The 15,775-nt window shown below is 34.9% G+C and overlaps 2 protein-coding genes across 2 annotated transcripts in view; one reads left to right on the forward strand and one right to left on the reverse strand.

Moving 5' to 3' along the window:
- PPP4R4 (protein phosphatase 4 regulatory subunit 4) overlaps positions 1-7,065 on the forward strand; it is a gene marked incomplete at both ends in the record, with an annotated part of 62,358 nt that extends 55,293 nt beyond the window's left edge. The window contains 5 exons of the mRNA XM_079536741.1: positions 368-448; positions 736-829; positions 1,237-1,307; positions 1,991-2,138; positions 7,041-7,065. Of these exons, the coding sequence (XP_079392867.1) occupies positions 368-448; positions 736-829; positions 1,237-1,307; positions 1,991-2,138; positions 7,041-7,065 (419 nt within the window). The remainder of the gene's footprint in view (positions 1-367; positions 449-735; positions 830-1,236; positions 1,308-1,990; positions 2,139-7,040) is intronic.
- A 3,359-nt stretch (positions 7,066-10,424) lies between these two features.
- Positions 10,425-15,045, reverse strand: SERPINA10 (serpin family A member 10; the record flags this gene model as incomplete). The annotated part of the gene is made up of 4 exons (XM_079537254.1): positions 14,322-15,045; positions 12,808-13,081; positions 12,030-12,177; positions 10,425-10,616 (listed from the first exon to the last, which is right to left on the reverse strand). Exons 1-4 carry the CDS (start codon positions 15,025-15,027, stop codon positions 10,425-10,427), a joined length of 1,320 nt encoding a protein of 439 aa, XP_079393380.1. The 5' UTR covers positions 15,028-15,045.
- Between the last annotated feature and the right edge of the window lie 730 nt (positions 15,046-15,775).

The raw sequence follows: 15,775 nt of genomic DNA on the forward strand, positions 1-15,775 counted from the left end.
GGAGAAAAGGAGGCAGAGAGGAGATGCTATTTATGTTAATACCAGAACTTTAGAAAAACTAAAGTTTTTTCTACATTCTTCTAAAGATATTTATGAAAATTTATGAAAATGGGCCTAGTTGTGCTAGAAGGGAAAGCTTTTGAGTTTATTAATGAAACATCTGACAGCTTTCATTTCTCTGATATCTTTCATTTTACGATATAATTTAAAAGCTTGTCAGTGATATTAGTAGAACTGGATTAAACATTATTTCTGCACACTGCTGTACTTGTAATATGCTGTGGACCTTTTTTTGTATTTCAAGTAAAGCTATTTAACACAGAGGAATATTAATACTAGGCTTTTTACTTATTTATTTATTTGTTAGGAAGAGATAATAAAACATCATCAATGTTGGCAAAAAGTATGACTCTTTCTTCTTCTGGGAGCTCTTCTGGTACCTCAACAGGTGAGGGTCCTTTAAAAATCCTCCTAGAAAGGGGTTAAAACCCAACTGTCATTTTTGTGGGTCAGGAAAATAATTCATTCTTAGAATGGAATGGATTTACTGCCTTTTAGTTTTATTTTATTCTTTGGTCTGTCATAGGCAACATAATGCTTGCTTACTGTTGTTAAGGTATTTGAATCAGTTTCTTCAGCTAACATAGGTTGACAGAGTATGTTAATAAAAGGTGTTATTTACAGAGTAAATGCAATGATTTCTACACTAAAATTGTTTATTACTTATAATTTTAGGCAAAGAAGACAAAAAATCCAAGCTGGTTCGAAGCCAGTCTTTCAGTACTCAAGCACTGCATCCAAAATACAGCAACATAGACAAGTGTTCTAAGTATCTTTTTTATATTAATTGCTTAACTGATAGGAAGCTGTTAAGAAATACATGCACCTGAATCTCTAGAACTCAGTGTGTTCTGCTCACTGTATTGTGACCTAAATTTTCAGCTCTCTGTTTAATTGGGTAAAGTATACAATTTTGAATTGAGGGAGAAAATAGCATCCTAACGCATACTACAAATTCTTCAGAATTCCTTTTAAGTTAATGTATACCATATCATATATGAATTTGTTTTCAATATTAATTTTTTGATCTAAATTGTTTAGGAAATGTCAGCATAACTTTCTCATTTAATTTTTTACAGGTAAACTTAGAAATAAATTCAATTATCAAACAGCAGGATGGAAAATTATAATATCAAGAAGAGTAATTACAAATTTTCTTTTGTTTGTTTTTTTAAGTAAAAGCTCTGCTACAGGATATACATCTTCACTATCAGGAATGGGGAAGGGTTGTATGTTATCCTTTAGTGGTAAGTAGGTTATTGTGTTATATATACGTTCATTTTTTGTGAGGTTGTTGAGTATGTGGGTACCATCAAACAGAAATTATATTCCTAAACAACATAAAACAATAGGTACCCACATGATTGAGCAGTTAAGTTTTAGTGTAGTTGGACTATTTTTTTTAATTTATTTTTCATTACTTCCTATTATTTAAAGTTATAGTTAGAAAGAATAAAATTAGACATGAAGTTGGCATTTCTTGATTGGCATTTTAGTTAAAGTAAGAAAGCTGATTTTGCAATTTGTCTCTGCCTGTCTCACGTGAAAAAAAGACATATCATGTACAACCTCTAATGAATTAATTGAGAGAGACCACTGTCAATGCCTTTAAGCTCTCTCTGCTTTTGAAGAGTTTGGATGATTAGTTTAGATTAGAGATGAGAATGAGATTAATTGTTTTCAGGAGGAACTTTTTTCCATTCACTACCAGTAGACATTAGATAATTAACTGATTTTTCATAAAATTACTTAAGAAGTTAAGTGGAAACTATTCACATACAGCAAGTTAATCTTTTGGATTATTCCTATAGGAAATATCCCACTATTGCTATAGTGAAAACAGCTAATTCTGCTCGTTCTCTGGTTGTTATTTTTTTCGTTAGTTTGTTTTCAGACAAAATCCTTTGTCTAAACTTCAACTCTATTTCAGATGATTCATTTCGGACTCGTTCCACTGGTAACAGTGGGAATGCTACCTTCTCTTCCAGTTCCTCACTCATAGCTTCTCGCAACTCATTTAACTCAGCTGACCAAAAGAGCAATGGAAATAAAGAGAGCCAGTCCCGAAAGATGAGCATGTAAGTGGTATACAAGAGGTCCGATTAAACTTATGGGTAACAACTTCAATGGGGACTCTGAAGAGTGCTGTAAAATAAAGCCTATATTTATGATTTTTTTTAAACAAGGTTTTCAAATGCAAAATAATGGGATAGAAATGTGATGCATGCAATTAGAAGTACTTTTAAGATTGCTTTACCTTCCCTTTTTGATTAGTATTACCCGTCATTTGCTTTGCATGTGTCCACTTTCAGCTGGTAAAGTATGGGGCAGGTGAAAAGGGACAAAGTGAAGGATAATGCATTTGGTTTGTAATAATTACAGTCACTGTGATTTAGCTGCTTGTAGTTGGAGAAATAGAATGCGTGTATTTAATTTTTCCTTTTCCTTCTTTTTGTCCGTTTACATGTGTTTATGTATTACTATCTAAGTGTTGAATGATGAATTTTTAAGAATTATAATGAACTGGTAATGCTAGTTGTTACTAAGGGTACCATTTTTGCCTTATGTTAACCATTTAGATTTAAAAAAAACAAAACGTATCTTAGGCATCTCTCTCAGGATGGTTATCTGTAAACATCAGCCTAAACAGTTCAACATTTTGCAAGATTAAAATGAAAAGTAAATTTGTTTGCTCCTGTAATAGAAGTGCAACAATTTTCTTAGAAAATCTCTGGGTACTTACTCAATCAAATCTCTGTAGAATGTAGTAGCTAGCTTTTTTTCAGATTCCTTTTTCAAAATAGCTTGTAGTTCTGTATTACTGTCATTGGACTAGCTATAATTTTGGACTCAAACTGAGATTATTCTTTGCTAAGTGTTTGCTTTGCCAAAGCACAGTGGAGAAAGTGTAGGAGCCAGATACATAAAGAGAAGTTATTTGGGACTAGTAGATTTGAGTATAACAGAAAATAAAACTAGTGGAAAAGGAAGGGCCTTAAAAGTAGAAGAAGGATAGAAGTAGAAGGGTAGTAGAGACTGAGAATGAAAGGAATGTCCAAAATTTGAGACTATGACTTGCTGGGGAAAGATAATGGAGCTGAGATATGGAGGCTACACTAGACAGGGAAGAGGAAAGACCTCATTTTCCAAGTGTCAGTGGGAAACAATAGTGATATCACTCTTTCTGGTGACTTAAGGAATGTGTAGATATGGTACTGAAGGACATGGTTAGTGGATGTTGTGGTAATGGTTTGATAGTTGGTCTTGATGATCTTAGAGGTCATTTCTAGCCTTTAGTATTCTATGATTATAAGAAATAAGCGTCTGTATGAACTCATATTTTTTCAGTTCAATGTTTTCCTTAGAAAAACACAAGTCAAAACAATACTCCTAACTTTACTCACAGATGAGAACTTAAAAAATTGCAAAGTAGTAAAATAAAACCCTCAAAAGTTTAAAAAATGTCAAAAATGTTCATCTACTTGTATGCATTATATTATGATGCTTTCTCAACTGAAATTTTATCACCTTAAATGTACAAGAAAAAGCTTGCAGTCACCAAATATTTCTAAAACTGTGTTTTCTTTGTAGAAAAAGTTGGAAAGTGAGTAGTAAATAAAAATGAGTACTGCATGTTGAGGATATGTTGCTTTCATAGCAAAAGTATCTTCAGAAATGCCAAGTCAAATTGCGCTCTATCCCCATCCTTGGCAAAGCTTAATGAACTCTCTGAAATACTTCCCACAGTACTTGCTTTTCATAGGTCATCAGTAGGTGCTCACTTATTTCAAAGTTTTTTTTCTATCTGTAACTTGACATAAAAACTGATATATTTTGTTTGAATAAAAAGGGAAAGAAAAAAAAGGCCAATGGAGAGCAGCCGATTCCTTTGATTTCAGACAGGAAACTGAAAAATAGGATACCTGGCTTCCAGTCTCAGTGTGCTATACTCACATGAATACCTTAACAGACTATTTGAAAGTTGGTATCTCGTTAAGCACAATGATCTAATGCTTTCTTTGATTCAGAAAGTTCCAAAAATGCTTAGTGTCAGAAAGCAAGAGGATATACCAGGGAAAGAAAAAAGTTTTTAGAGAGAGAAGAGAGGGCTTAGGATGACCTACATTAGTTCTGAACATGAGTGTTAATTTCTATGTTCTTATGGGAAAATGCATCTCTCAAGTTAGCATAGTGTCTGTTGCACTGTAGGGTCAGTTTCTCTTTTGTAATCTGGTTGAGTAATTAATTCTTTCCATTAAAAAAATTGGGACAGTTCTACAAGGAAATAGTAAAAAGTGCAAATTCCGGAGTGGTTAATGGTAAATCATAGAATCACTCAAGTTGGAAAAGACCTTAAAGATCATCGAGTCCAACTACAACCTAATCATACTACCCTAACTCTAACAACACCCCACTAAATCATGTCCCTGAGCACCACATCCAAACGGTTTTTAAACACATCCAGGGATGGTGACTCAACCACCTCCCTGGGGAGCTTATTCCAGTGCTTAACAACCCTTTCTGTAAAGAAGTTTTTCCTGATATCCAACCTAAATTTACCTTAGTGCAATTTGAGGCCATTTCCCTTCATCCTGTCACCTGTCACCAGTGAGAAGAGACCAACTACTTTCTTACTTTCAGGTATAAAGGTAAACACCTTTCAGGTACTGGAAGAGAGCAATAAGGTCTCCCCTCAGCCTGCTTTTCCCCAGACTGAACAGCCCCAGTTCCTTCAGTCTCTCCTCATAGGCCATATTCTCCAAGCCCTTCACAAGCCTTGTTGCCCTTCTTTGGACCTGCTCCATCACCCCAATGTCCTTTCTGTACTGAACTGCCCAAAACTGAACGCCGTACTCAAGGTGAGGCCTCACCAATGCCAAGTCAGGGACAGGATTGCTTCCCTAGTCCTGCTCACCACTCCATTCCTGGTACAAGCCAGGATGCCATTGGCCTTCTTGGCCACCTGGGCACACTGCTGGTTCATATTCAGCTGACTGTCCATCAGTACACCAAGGTCCCTTTCCATCAGGCAGATTTCCAGCCACTCTTCCCCAAGCCTGTAGGGTTGCCTGGGGTTGTTGTGACCAAAATGCAGGACTCAACACTTGGCCCTATTGAAACTCATATAGTTAACCTTAGCCCATCGATCCAGTCTGTCCAGGTCCCTCTGTATTTCTTTTGATCAGAAAAGCAGTTCTGGTGCTTTGCTTAGGAAAAGTTTTTCTGAAATATGTATAACCTCAAGAACAAACAAACAAACAAAAAAACCCAAAAAATAACCAAAAGAGTCTGCTTCAATGTTTTCTAAGTTAAATGAAGAAAGAAATGAATATGAAAATATATATTCTATTGACAGAAATAACTCTTACTGAGAGAACAATGTGACAATTATGTAAGAGTTTCAATTGAAGGGGTGCTTGTAAATGAGTGTCATCTCATCTATACACTTATTAAAGCAAAAAACTTGTGTGCAAATAATTGAGCATATATTTATACTGTATCATGATGTAAACTTACGCATGTCCTCGTTAAATATTGCACTGATTATCTTATTCTGACAAGTCCTAATTTTTTAGTTTATTGGCTCTTCTGAATGAATAAGGGACTTTGTAATATGTGTGCTTTTTTACTTAATTACTTGTGTCTGTAAAGAATGGAAGAACAGGCAACATTCTGTTGTTGAATAATTAAATACTAACAAATAGAAGTAGTGATTCTTAGTAAAAAGGATGTATATTCGGGCAAAACGTTATTTTTCATTTTTTCCATGAAACTGTTCTAACGGATATCTGCAAAGGTTCACTTCTGACAAGTGTACTTGTAGTGTTGAAGAATTTCTCGTTTCTTGTATTTCACGTGTTCATACTGTTATAGGAACTTTTCAAAATGCAAAGTTAATTTGGTGCAGAATGGAGGTCATTACTTTCCATATTACTTCTACTTCAGAGAATTGTATGCAGATTAATATGTTCCCTCTTCTTTGAAAATAGTATAATTGGAAGAAAAAGAAATTAATAAGGCCTGCTCTAGTGTTCACAGGCAGGTAGCAGGAAAATGGCCATTAGATTTGGTGTTGTTTGCCAGACCTTTAGTAATACGCAGGCAACAGAAAATGAAAGAATTATGCTGAAGGACATACCTGTACACAATAGTGGTGGAGCCACAGAAGAGATGAGTGCCTGATTTTAAGCACCTTATGGAATAGAAAGAGTCATAAAGGACATTGGTTGAGTATTTTGTCCCACAAGAGACCTTATGTAAGCCAATTCGCAATCACAATATACTGATTTGACTTTCTGTTAAGGAGTGTCCAGTTAGAACACAAGTCATTTCGGAGCAGAAATTGAGAAGATTTGCAAGCACCAAGGTCCATAAAGAGTTCTAATCTCTTGTTGTTATACTGCTTTGCTTTACTGTTTTCTTTCAAATATTTTCGTTGATGAATGAGAACTGATGTTCTGCTTGAAATTGTAATACTGTTACAGGACTGATTTCAATATACATTTGGTAAAAGCTGGTATTTTTCAGTACTTTATAGATTTACCAATAAAAACATCCAGCTTTATAAGTATCACTTTGCATCTTGTCTATAGACACGCAGTAAGTCTTTGGATTTTATTAATCTTCCAATTAAAGCAGTGGAAATTAACTTTGAGAATGAGAAGTATGGATTTTCCATCCTTTAAAAGGTGGGAGTAGATTTATTATTGCATTGAAATAAATTGCTTAATGATAAACTAATATCAATATTTTATTAGATTTCTACAACTCATCTGTAAGACATCCACAGTGGTGCATAACAATTTTAAGCATAAATATCCTTAAGTGATGTCTTTCACACAGTCATAATTGCTTCAGGAAGTTGAGCATGTGATTACATAGTTCTTCCACTGATTAGTTATAATAAAATACACAATAACATGTATTGCTTTACTTTATAATATAGCAACAACTTATTGTGTTTTTTCTTTTGCTTGAAGAAAAAACAGAAAGTCAAACTCCTAGATCTTCTGACGGGTTAAGAAGAGAATGGGTGACTGCTGGAAGCAGAAATTTCAAGTGATAGCGCTGGAGCAGCACATGGGACTGTAATGCCTGGGGTGACCAAACGCATCTTGCAGTGTTAAGACCTTTTAACTTTTAAACAAAATCCCAAGTTGTAAAATAAGTGATGTAATGGTTGCAGACTTCTAATGTTGTAGTGAAATGTAATGAAATGCAATTTCAGCTATGTGCTTTTCACTGCTGCAGCTAAAGAGAGGATTTTGATTTCTTCAGTTATGCCTTTGTAGTTCAAATTCTTGGATTTAGAATGCACATATCCATTACTTAATCAGATCAATTCACAATATTATTTATTCTTAACATCCATATTTTATTCAAGAAATAGAAGGGATTGTCATGAATATGAAAAAGCAATCCTGCATCTTAAAGATCTTTCAAACCTAATTTAAGATCAAAATCCAGACCCATTGATCAGTTTTCTATAGATAAAACACAAACTTCAGTAGCATTGTACTGTGATTTTGAAGGTAAAGTTTTTTACACGTACAAAGTAAAGTTCATAGAAATTCTGTGTAAGTTTCGTAGCAGTCTAAAAGGAGATGTCTCCAGATGATATTTAAAAAACGTTTTATTTCATAACTTTTGTTGTATAAATACTTGCTTTAATTTTTAGTATTTCAAATTGTATTTTCACTTGAATAATTTATAATGATGAATCTAGTTTTTAATTAGCTGTTATTGCAAGCAATCATGCTTCAGTGATGTCATCTGCATTAATGCTAATGTTTCTATCAAAATATGTCTGTGGAAAAACATTCAATTCTATTTTAAAAAGTTCTATTTACGTAATACTTGAGAGAGAGCATATGAAGCTATTGTCAGCTTCTCTATTTCAAAATGGAAGCAACATAAATATATTAATATAAGAAATAACTGCTTTTTTAACTCTGTTGGTGTATGATAAAGATGATCCAGTTTGTGAATGCATATGCGTGTGTGGTTACTTTTTATAATGTAACAATACGAATGATGAGTTTATTCAAAATAAAACTAGGACAATGCTGTACATGCATGTTCTTGAAATAAATATTTTTTCTCAGGGCATCTTTTATAACTAAAATAAATGCATTTACCTATGGAAAATATTTATTTAACATAGTAATAATGCTAGATTTATGCTGTCCTGGGTGAAGTGCAAGACGCTTTATTTAGCAGCGTTTTATTATCTAAATACTTCAGCCTCTTAGTCCACAGTTGGATTTAAGTGTTTTCTCTTTTTCTGGTCATAAACATGGTTTGGATTCTGTGGAAAAACTCAAGTTTCAGTTTGTGCTGCAGCTTGATGTAGGCTCCTGCTAATCAGATTCCTTTAAAAGCTGCCTCAAGTATGGTGATGTTTTTGACATTCGGTGATGCAGATGTGCTGGCTCTTCTCAGGTTTGGCTTCTGTTTCCCTGATGCAAACAGACACTTTCCCAGTGCTTGTTGCCACAACAGCTGTGATCCTTGGGCACCAGAGACTGCTCAGTGTTCTCAGTTTGTCTTCTGACAGCGATCAAATCAGCAGTACTCAGCTGTAGAACAGGGTCTGTAACTGTTTGGCACTCAGATACCTTTATTAAACACATCAGAACAGTTAGTGACTTCCTAGATTTGAACCCAAGCTATTTCTCCCCTCTATAAGTATATGTATAAGTATATATATATATAAGTACAATAGATGACAGTCTTTGTCTGTCATCTATTTCTTGTTACTGTCATTTGTCTGTCATTTTTTAACAACTTTATTTAATTCTCCACTGAATAACCCTACCACATATTAAAATCCCACTGTGTAATATTTCAATGCTCTTTTAAGACTTTTTTTTCAGACTGTGTGTCTTCCTTATATAGTACTCCTGGTGTCCTGTAAATCCTTCCATCAGCCCTTCCTGTGTTACTTCAGTTGGATGTCACCAGTACTTCCCAGTCTGCAGCACTGTTTTACCTGCAGCTCACAACACCAGCACGGCTCAGCTGTGTAGTGATGACTATAGCAGCATTCATTCTGCTAATTGTTCTGAGGCAGGAAGCAGTGATTCTTATTTCTGGGTACATACATCCCGCTGTGTGCAGTTAGATTAGATATGCCTTATTAGTGCAATCAGGTACCAGGGTCTCCTCCGCAATTCCTTTTGTGAGTGGCTTACAGTAATGTCTGAGTTACTGTAAATGACAACTAATTGTTTCTGAGTTTTTATTTTTAGAGCTGTTTGCCAGCTTTACCCTATTTTTACCCTGTCATCTGCACCAAACTCTTTTGTACTGATTTGGACAGCTTTTTTTTGGGAAATATGTAAGCTTAGGTCTTTTAGTTACATAGTTAGGAGTAGCTTTTTTTTTTTTGCATTGTTTCAAAGTTATACATAGGACTCAATTAAAATTTACTAAATATTCATGATCTGGCTGTTCTTTCTGTAAACGCTCTGTTGGAGTCACTGCACTACTTGAGTAAGGTGATTTGCAATGGTTTTCAGAAATATTTGACCCTGAAATCCAAAAGGTGTTTCCAAGCTATGTGAACAGTTTTATTCCAGTTTTGTGGAGGTATGTTTTTTCCTACCAAAGTCTGTCTTCATTTAAGTGTAGAGTGCCATGTCCTCATTCTCTCTAATATCTAGACGATAATACACACAGAAATTCTGCTTTTAGGAGAGATCCAGATTAGTGTTACGAATACCTGAATAATATTCGGAATTATTTTGTCTTTTGGAGAAAGAATATTTTAAAAGCAGGCACATCATGAAGTAATTTGAAATGTTTTGGAAGAAGTCAGTCTCCTGGACAATGCAGACTTCATGATAGATGATTTCTATAGAAATAAAGATCTCTGTACAGGGGCTGTAAATCCTTTTTGAGAAGCAGGCTTGTTCCTGCTTCTGTTGTTATAAGTGGCAAAAAATGGCTGACACCAATGTAAGGCTCTTACGCTTCAGTACAACAGAAGATAGCACTAAGAAATATCAAGCTGCAGTGCTTGGGAATGATCTTTCTGAATACCTTGGCATATGAATCTTTGATTTTCATTCAGATTTGTCATTAAAATTTTGAATTTTGAAAGTTTAGTTCTGTACATTTTGTTTGTTTCTTTCTAATTTGCCTGATAGCTTTTGCAAGAAATACTTTTGTCATTTTATATCCTTATGCATTGATCTTGTCACACAGACATTGAAATATTACTAGGATGACCTACTTCTAGGTGGAGAGACAAAACAGGTTTTCACATTTTCATACTTTGCCTTTTATTCTAATGTAAATAATAGTTTAAAGAAAATAAAAATAAAGCCTCTTACGTGCACAATAAAAACCATTACTTTTATTCACATTTCTGTTGGATCAACTACCCTGCCAATGAAAAGTAAAGTTTTAAAAGTTTCTTCAAAAATCATAAAAAGAAATGGTCGGTCCACTTTAATGACAGGAGGTGCTGAGAATGCAATTATTTCAGACCCAGTAGCTGCTGCAGCCTCAGTGCCTTTTTCATCCACTTCAATGACTGCCTTTTGGACAACCTGAAATGCAGTGCAGAGATAAAATAGATGACAGAAATAAATGGAAACATGAAGAATAAATTTCAAAATGCCAGGGATTCAATTGAAATAGGTCTCTCCTGAGGGTTATAACAAGTAGGTCTGCAATCTAGCACTGTGTGTTACTGGTACTACATATGCTGTCTTCTTCAGAAACAGGAGTCAGTGTGGCCATCATGACTGCAATAATTAGGGTTCAGATCATTACACTTTTCCACAATCCTGAGGCTTCACTTCTAGATCTTGTTCTTGAAGCTGGTGGCGTGAAACAACCGATGCATTTGTACAGTGCTCCTCTTTGATACTGTACAAAATTTTCACAAAAGTGGGAGGCGTGATTTCATTTCTTGCAAATTCTTAATTGCTGGCTGTGAATTGTCATCCACAGTTGATTTTGTGAGAGGTTAGGCAAATGCACCAGTCCTGTATTTCTCCTGTGTATTTCTAATTCTCGCAGTTGTTAGCACAGAGTAAATATGGACAGCCCTGAACTATGGTCTTGGATTGGTCTTAGGACTGCAGACAGAGCCCAGCAGGATCTGATTCTTTTCCCTTTTCTTTTTTTCAGCCTGCATGCACCTCTGAGAACTTCTCCTTTATTTGGGTCTGTATTGGTGACCTGCCTAGGCAACTTGTGCATTCCTAACTCCCAGACTCTAGGAATTATTGATGTCCAGGAATTCTAGGAATGATTTATGTCAAGGTAGTTGAAAGGCTTCGCTAGTGTCAAGCTCTCTGCTAAATATCCTTAATTAATGAAGATAGCTAGTCTGACTGGCACTTTGTAGGTGATGTATATATTGCTTCTAATATCAGCAAGTACTCTTCAAGCAAGATCACTTCATGGTAACACAAAGTGAACTGCTGAAAACAACAAGGAATAGTTATAGATCAAAAGGAAAGGAGAAAAGTGCTGCAAATTGCCATTGCAATTCACAAATGTTAAATAGTTTATTTGAAACTGAACATCACTGCAGTTTTATTCATTGGATGTTTATTTTTTCTGTGATTGGTTTTCTTAGAAAGGTGAGTCTTTTTTGTTGTTGCAGTTGTTTTTTAAGACATGGCCAGCACAGTTTTGAAAAACTGTACTTGTTGTTTTAGAGTTTTTGGGACTTAAACTTACCTGTTTACAGTATTGATCTTTATAAATTACAGTGTATGAAGCAGTCCATTTGGTACGGGTTGGAATACAATTGTGTTGTGATGATGCTTTCAGGTTCTGTTTCTCTATGACAAGCTGTATACTTCTATAGAGGGATGCATGCTGTATAGGATGTGCAGATTCCACATGCTTGTCAGGTGAGGTTCTTTCCTAATAGTGGGTCTGTATGACATAGTACATGGACCCTCTGTTACTACAATTCAAATAGCAAATAATTTTAGTAGGCTTACCTGGGAGACTGTTATGTATTTTTGATCTGTGAGATGACTAAGATCTGCTGAACGTGCAAAGAGATTTTTAATTCCAAGAGCATAAAGCCATTTCTTCATTTTATATTTTTGTTCTAATTTGAACTTTGGAAATGAAATATCCATATTTCTGTTTAAAAAAAGAAAAAAAAAAACCTTCAGAAATATAGTAAGTTATTGCTGAAAGATGTGGAATTAAGCTTTACACAAACAGTAAAAACAAGACGCAAAGGTTAAAGATTCTCAGCTGGAATTTAGGCTGCCAGAATATCTTTTTTACTTTGTTGAATGTCAAAGATGCTAGAAATCATTTTCTTCTCAGTATTTATACACTTTCATGAGCACTTCTAGTGCCCTAATGCTGGGATGACACTTTCAGTTATTGACCACTGGAGAGGCCTGTCACTTCAGGAGTTACATTTAATAGGAGTAATTTGTTTTTACATTTTCATACACAAATTTATCCATTACTCTTTTCATTGATAAGTAAAGTTCCATAAATATACACATTTTTATATATATTTCATAAATATTAATACAGACATTTATGATGCAAATTGCCTGGCTGTGCAGAATTTCAAGAGAGAAGGCATATGGCAAAATTTGGCAATGCCCTCAGAGGCTTTTCTAACTGAGATGACCAATAGACTTATCACCTCAGAGCTGAAGCTTTTTCAGAACAGATAATCATTGCTCTGCTTTTTTGTTTTGCTACAGTGGAAATAAAAAACACGAGGGCTGATATGTGTCAAAGCAGTACCTGCTCTTCATGTTTGCAAGCCAGGATTCCACAAGCTCCATTGTCAAATGGTCTTCAAGTGAAACATAATCTTCCCCCTTTTCTGGGATGACAATTAGCATGTAGGCTTTGCCTTTGTAGGGTAGTTTTATCACATTGCACCTTAAATTCTCATCATACATTGAATTTACTTTATCTGACTTGAACATCATTGGTACTTGCACACTTCTGTATTTGTTTATGTGGAAAGTTTCAATTTCTGTGAATTTTGAATTAAATGGATATAGCCACTTTCCTGGAGAAAGAAAAATGAAATAATTATTCAGACTGGTTGAACAAAATTTTCAGAAGCCTTTTAAAAAAACGTAGAATCCTTTCTGCAGCAAGTTAAAGTGGGTGTCATCTGTGTCTGGGACAACTGGATGATAACTGCAGTATACTTAGTGAATGTTCTTAAAAATTTTTACAGCAGGAAAATGCACCAAATAAACTGCTTCAGATGTAGGGAAAGGAGGGAAATATTATTCTATGATGGTTTAATTGCCAGTCAAATTCAGAACCCATCTGTGTTCAGAACCAGCAAGTTCAGAATGCCATCTGAGCATCTGTCTTTTATTAATATGACATCTTTTCTGAAAATTTCTACCAGCTGTTCAACATCCTGTTTTTAAGTAATTATACGATCTCTTTAATGGGAATTCAGCAGTGCATTGTCTAAGAAGGTGCTTTGGAATGTGACCTCTTTTAGGCAATTGATTCTGATTTCTGCACTCTCACTCAAACTGTATCACAGCCATTTATCTCTTTTCTCTGGTTTTCTGCAAGGGAAAGTAAACTCAGCATTGGATAAACTGCAATCTTTTGAATCTAAGAGAATAAATAGATTTATGGCTGCAAGGTAATTTAATTTGTTGTCATACATGTTTATTTTAGTGGGGTTTTCTCTTTCCTGAGTGCCTTAGACTGCAGCAAGCTTAAGCATGGGTTTTACCTAAAAACATTGCCTTTACCTAACCTGGTACCTCTGGCATTCATACGGCTGTTTGCAGTCAAATGTGGGCCTCTGTCACCATCAGGGAGCCCTTTGTCTCTGGTTTCTCTCAGGGAAAAAGGTTCTTGATTGGAATAGAGAAGCAATTTCTGTTCTCATTAACTTGTGCACTATGGAAAGTCAGACAATTGTTTTTTATGCCCAGTACCTTATATTTAACAAGCTGTTATGATTAGGATTTCATTTCAGTGGTGAGTAAAAAATTAAAACTTAATCACGAAGAAGGATTGTTCATGGAATTGATACAGGGCCTTTTGTTCTTTATGACTCTTTGTTGTGTGAAAGAAAACATAGAAGAATAGTGGTTCCCTATCATGAAAAATAATTTCCTGTTAAATAAACTTATTAGAAGATAGTAAATCTATTTAGAGATGTAGGCAGAGCAGGAAATGTTAATTAATTTAAGCTTCCCCTGATGTTGGTAAAGTCAGAGTTCTGTTCATTCTAATAAATAGCAGTTTTCCAGAATGAAAACTATAGTTACCTTTAAAAAAAATGTAATCCAAAAGTAGCAGTTTAGAATGTCTGTCAACTTCTTCAAAAAGCTCTGATATTTTTCCTTTGGTCCTTTGTTTAATGTTTTGATTTATAACAAACTTCGCTTGTGTGATGTTTTGAAAGTTTACACGCAGGAATTCCATATCAAAGTACTGCTTAGATAAGTTGAGGAAATCTTCCCTGACTACAAAGTCCTTTTGGATAAAAGAAAGAATACCTTGCACAAAGAGAAGTTCTTCATTCATTGAGATGTTATCTTTCAGTTGCTTAAACAGTGCTGGTAAATAATGGCGATCTCTATGCTCCAAAGGATGAAGGTTTAGAGCTTTTGCTATTTGTCTGTGTGTTTCCCCTTCAGCTGCCAGCAAATATGTAGCCATGAGGGTTGATACAGAAAGGGGAGAGATAATTATATTGTTATCAAGTTTCATTGCAATTTTTCGGTAGAGATTAAATCCAAAATTTGCTGTCTTTTCAGTGAAATTGTGAAGAGTAAGCTCTTCAAAACTTTTCTCTTGCAAAGGCTCAGAGTCATTTTTATGTTGATTCCATTCTTCAGAAATACTGAGGTTTTTATTTTTTCCTGAGAAATTCAGCCTCTTGTCCTTCTTTGGAGATTTAGGTTTGATGTCAGCCTTGCTAATTTCAAAACAGATTTCACATAAAAGAAGTAGATAAATTCCAATTTTCATGTTGGTATCCAATAATGAGCTTTTTTCTTTTTTTTCTCCTTTTTCTTTCTTCCCCCTATTAAAAAAGAATGGGGAAAAAAGAGAGCAGCTTAGTGATTTTTTAGTTTATTTGATTCACAACACAAAGGTCATGGATGTAGCAAGGTGATATTTCTAAATATTCAGTGCACATACTGTAAACCTAATATGTTCCTATCTGAAGGATCAAATTTAGACCAGTGGAAGAGAGAAATTTCTAAATTTAGTAAAAGAATTCAGACAGAATGCTATGATCTGCTATTGGCAGTTCAATTTGGAAGTATTTCACTGATTTTCCCTTGTAATTTCTAATTCCTTTAGAAACTGATGTCATCTGGGAGTACAAGCTCTCCAGGCAACAAATGTTAGAAATGGCATTTTCCCTGAATGGTTCTGACAAAGACTAAGGGTGATCTACTGAGAAGATGAGACCTGTAACTTCCTGTTCTTCGTTGCCACTGACAAGCGACTTGTAATCTCCTTTTACATATGGGTCTTAATCATGGTTGCCATTCTTATGAGATCCATCTATTGGTAGTGACCTGAGAGTTACCATTCCATTGCTCATTCATTTGTTACCTCAGGTGTTTTATATCAGTGGCATGCTACATCAACAAGATTCAACTCCTTAGGAAAAAGAAAACCAAAAACAAACAAACAAACAAAACAACAACAACAAAAACCAAACCAAAACAAAAAACATCTGAGAAACATAAAAACCATCTGATCT

The sequence above is a fragment of the Tetrao urogallus genome, assembly GCF_951394365.1.
Source record: "Tetrao urogallus genome assembly, chromosome: 6".
Classification (NCBI taxonomy): domain Eukaryota; kingdom Metazoa; phylum Chordata; class Aves; order Galliformes; family Phasianidae; genus Tetrao; species Tetrao urogallus.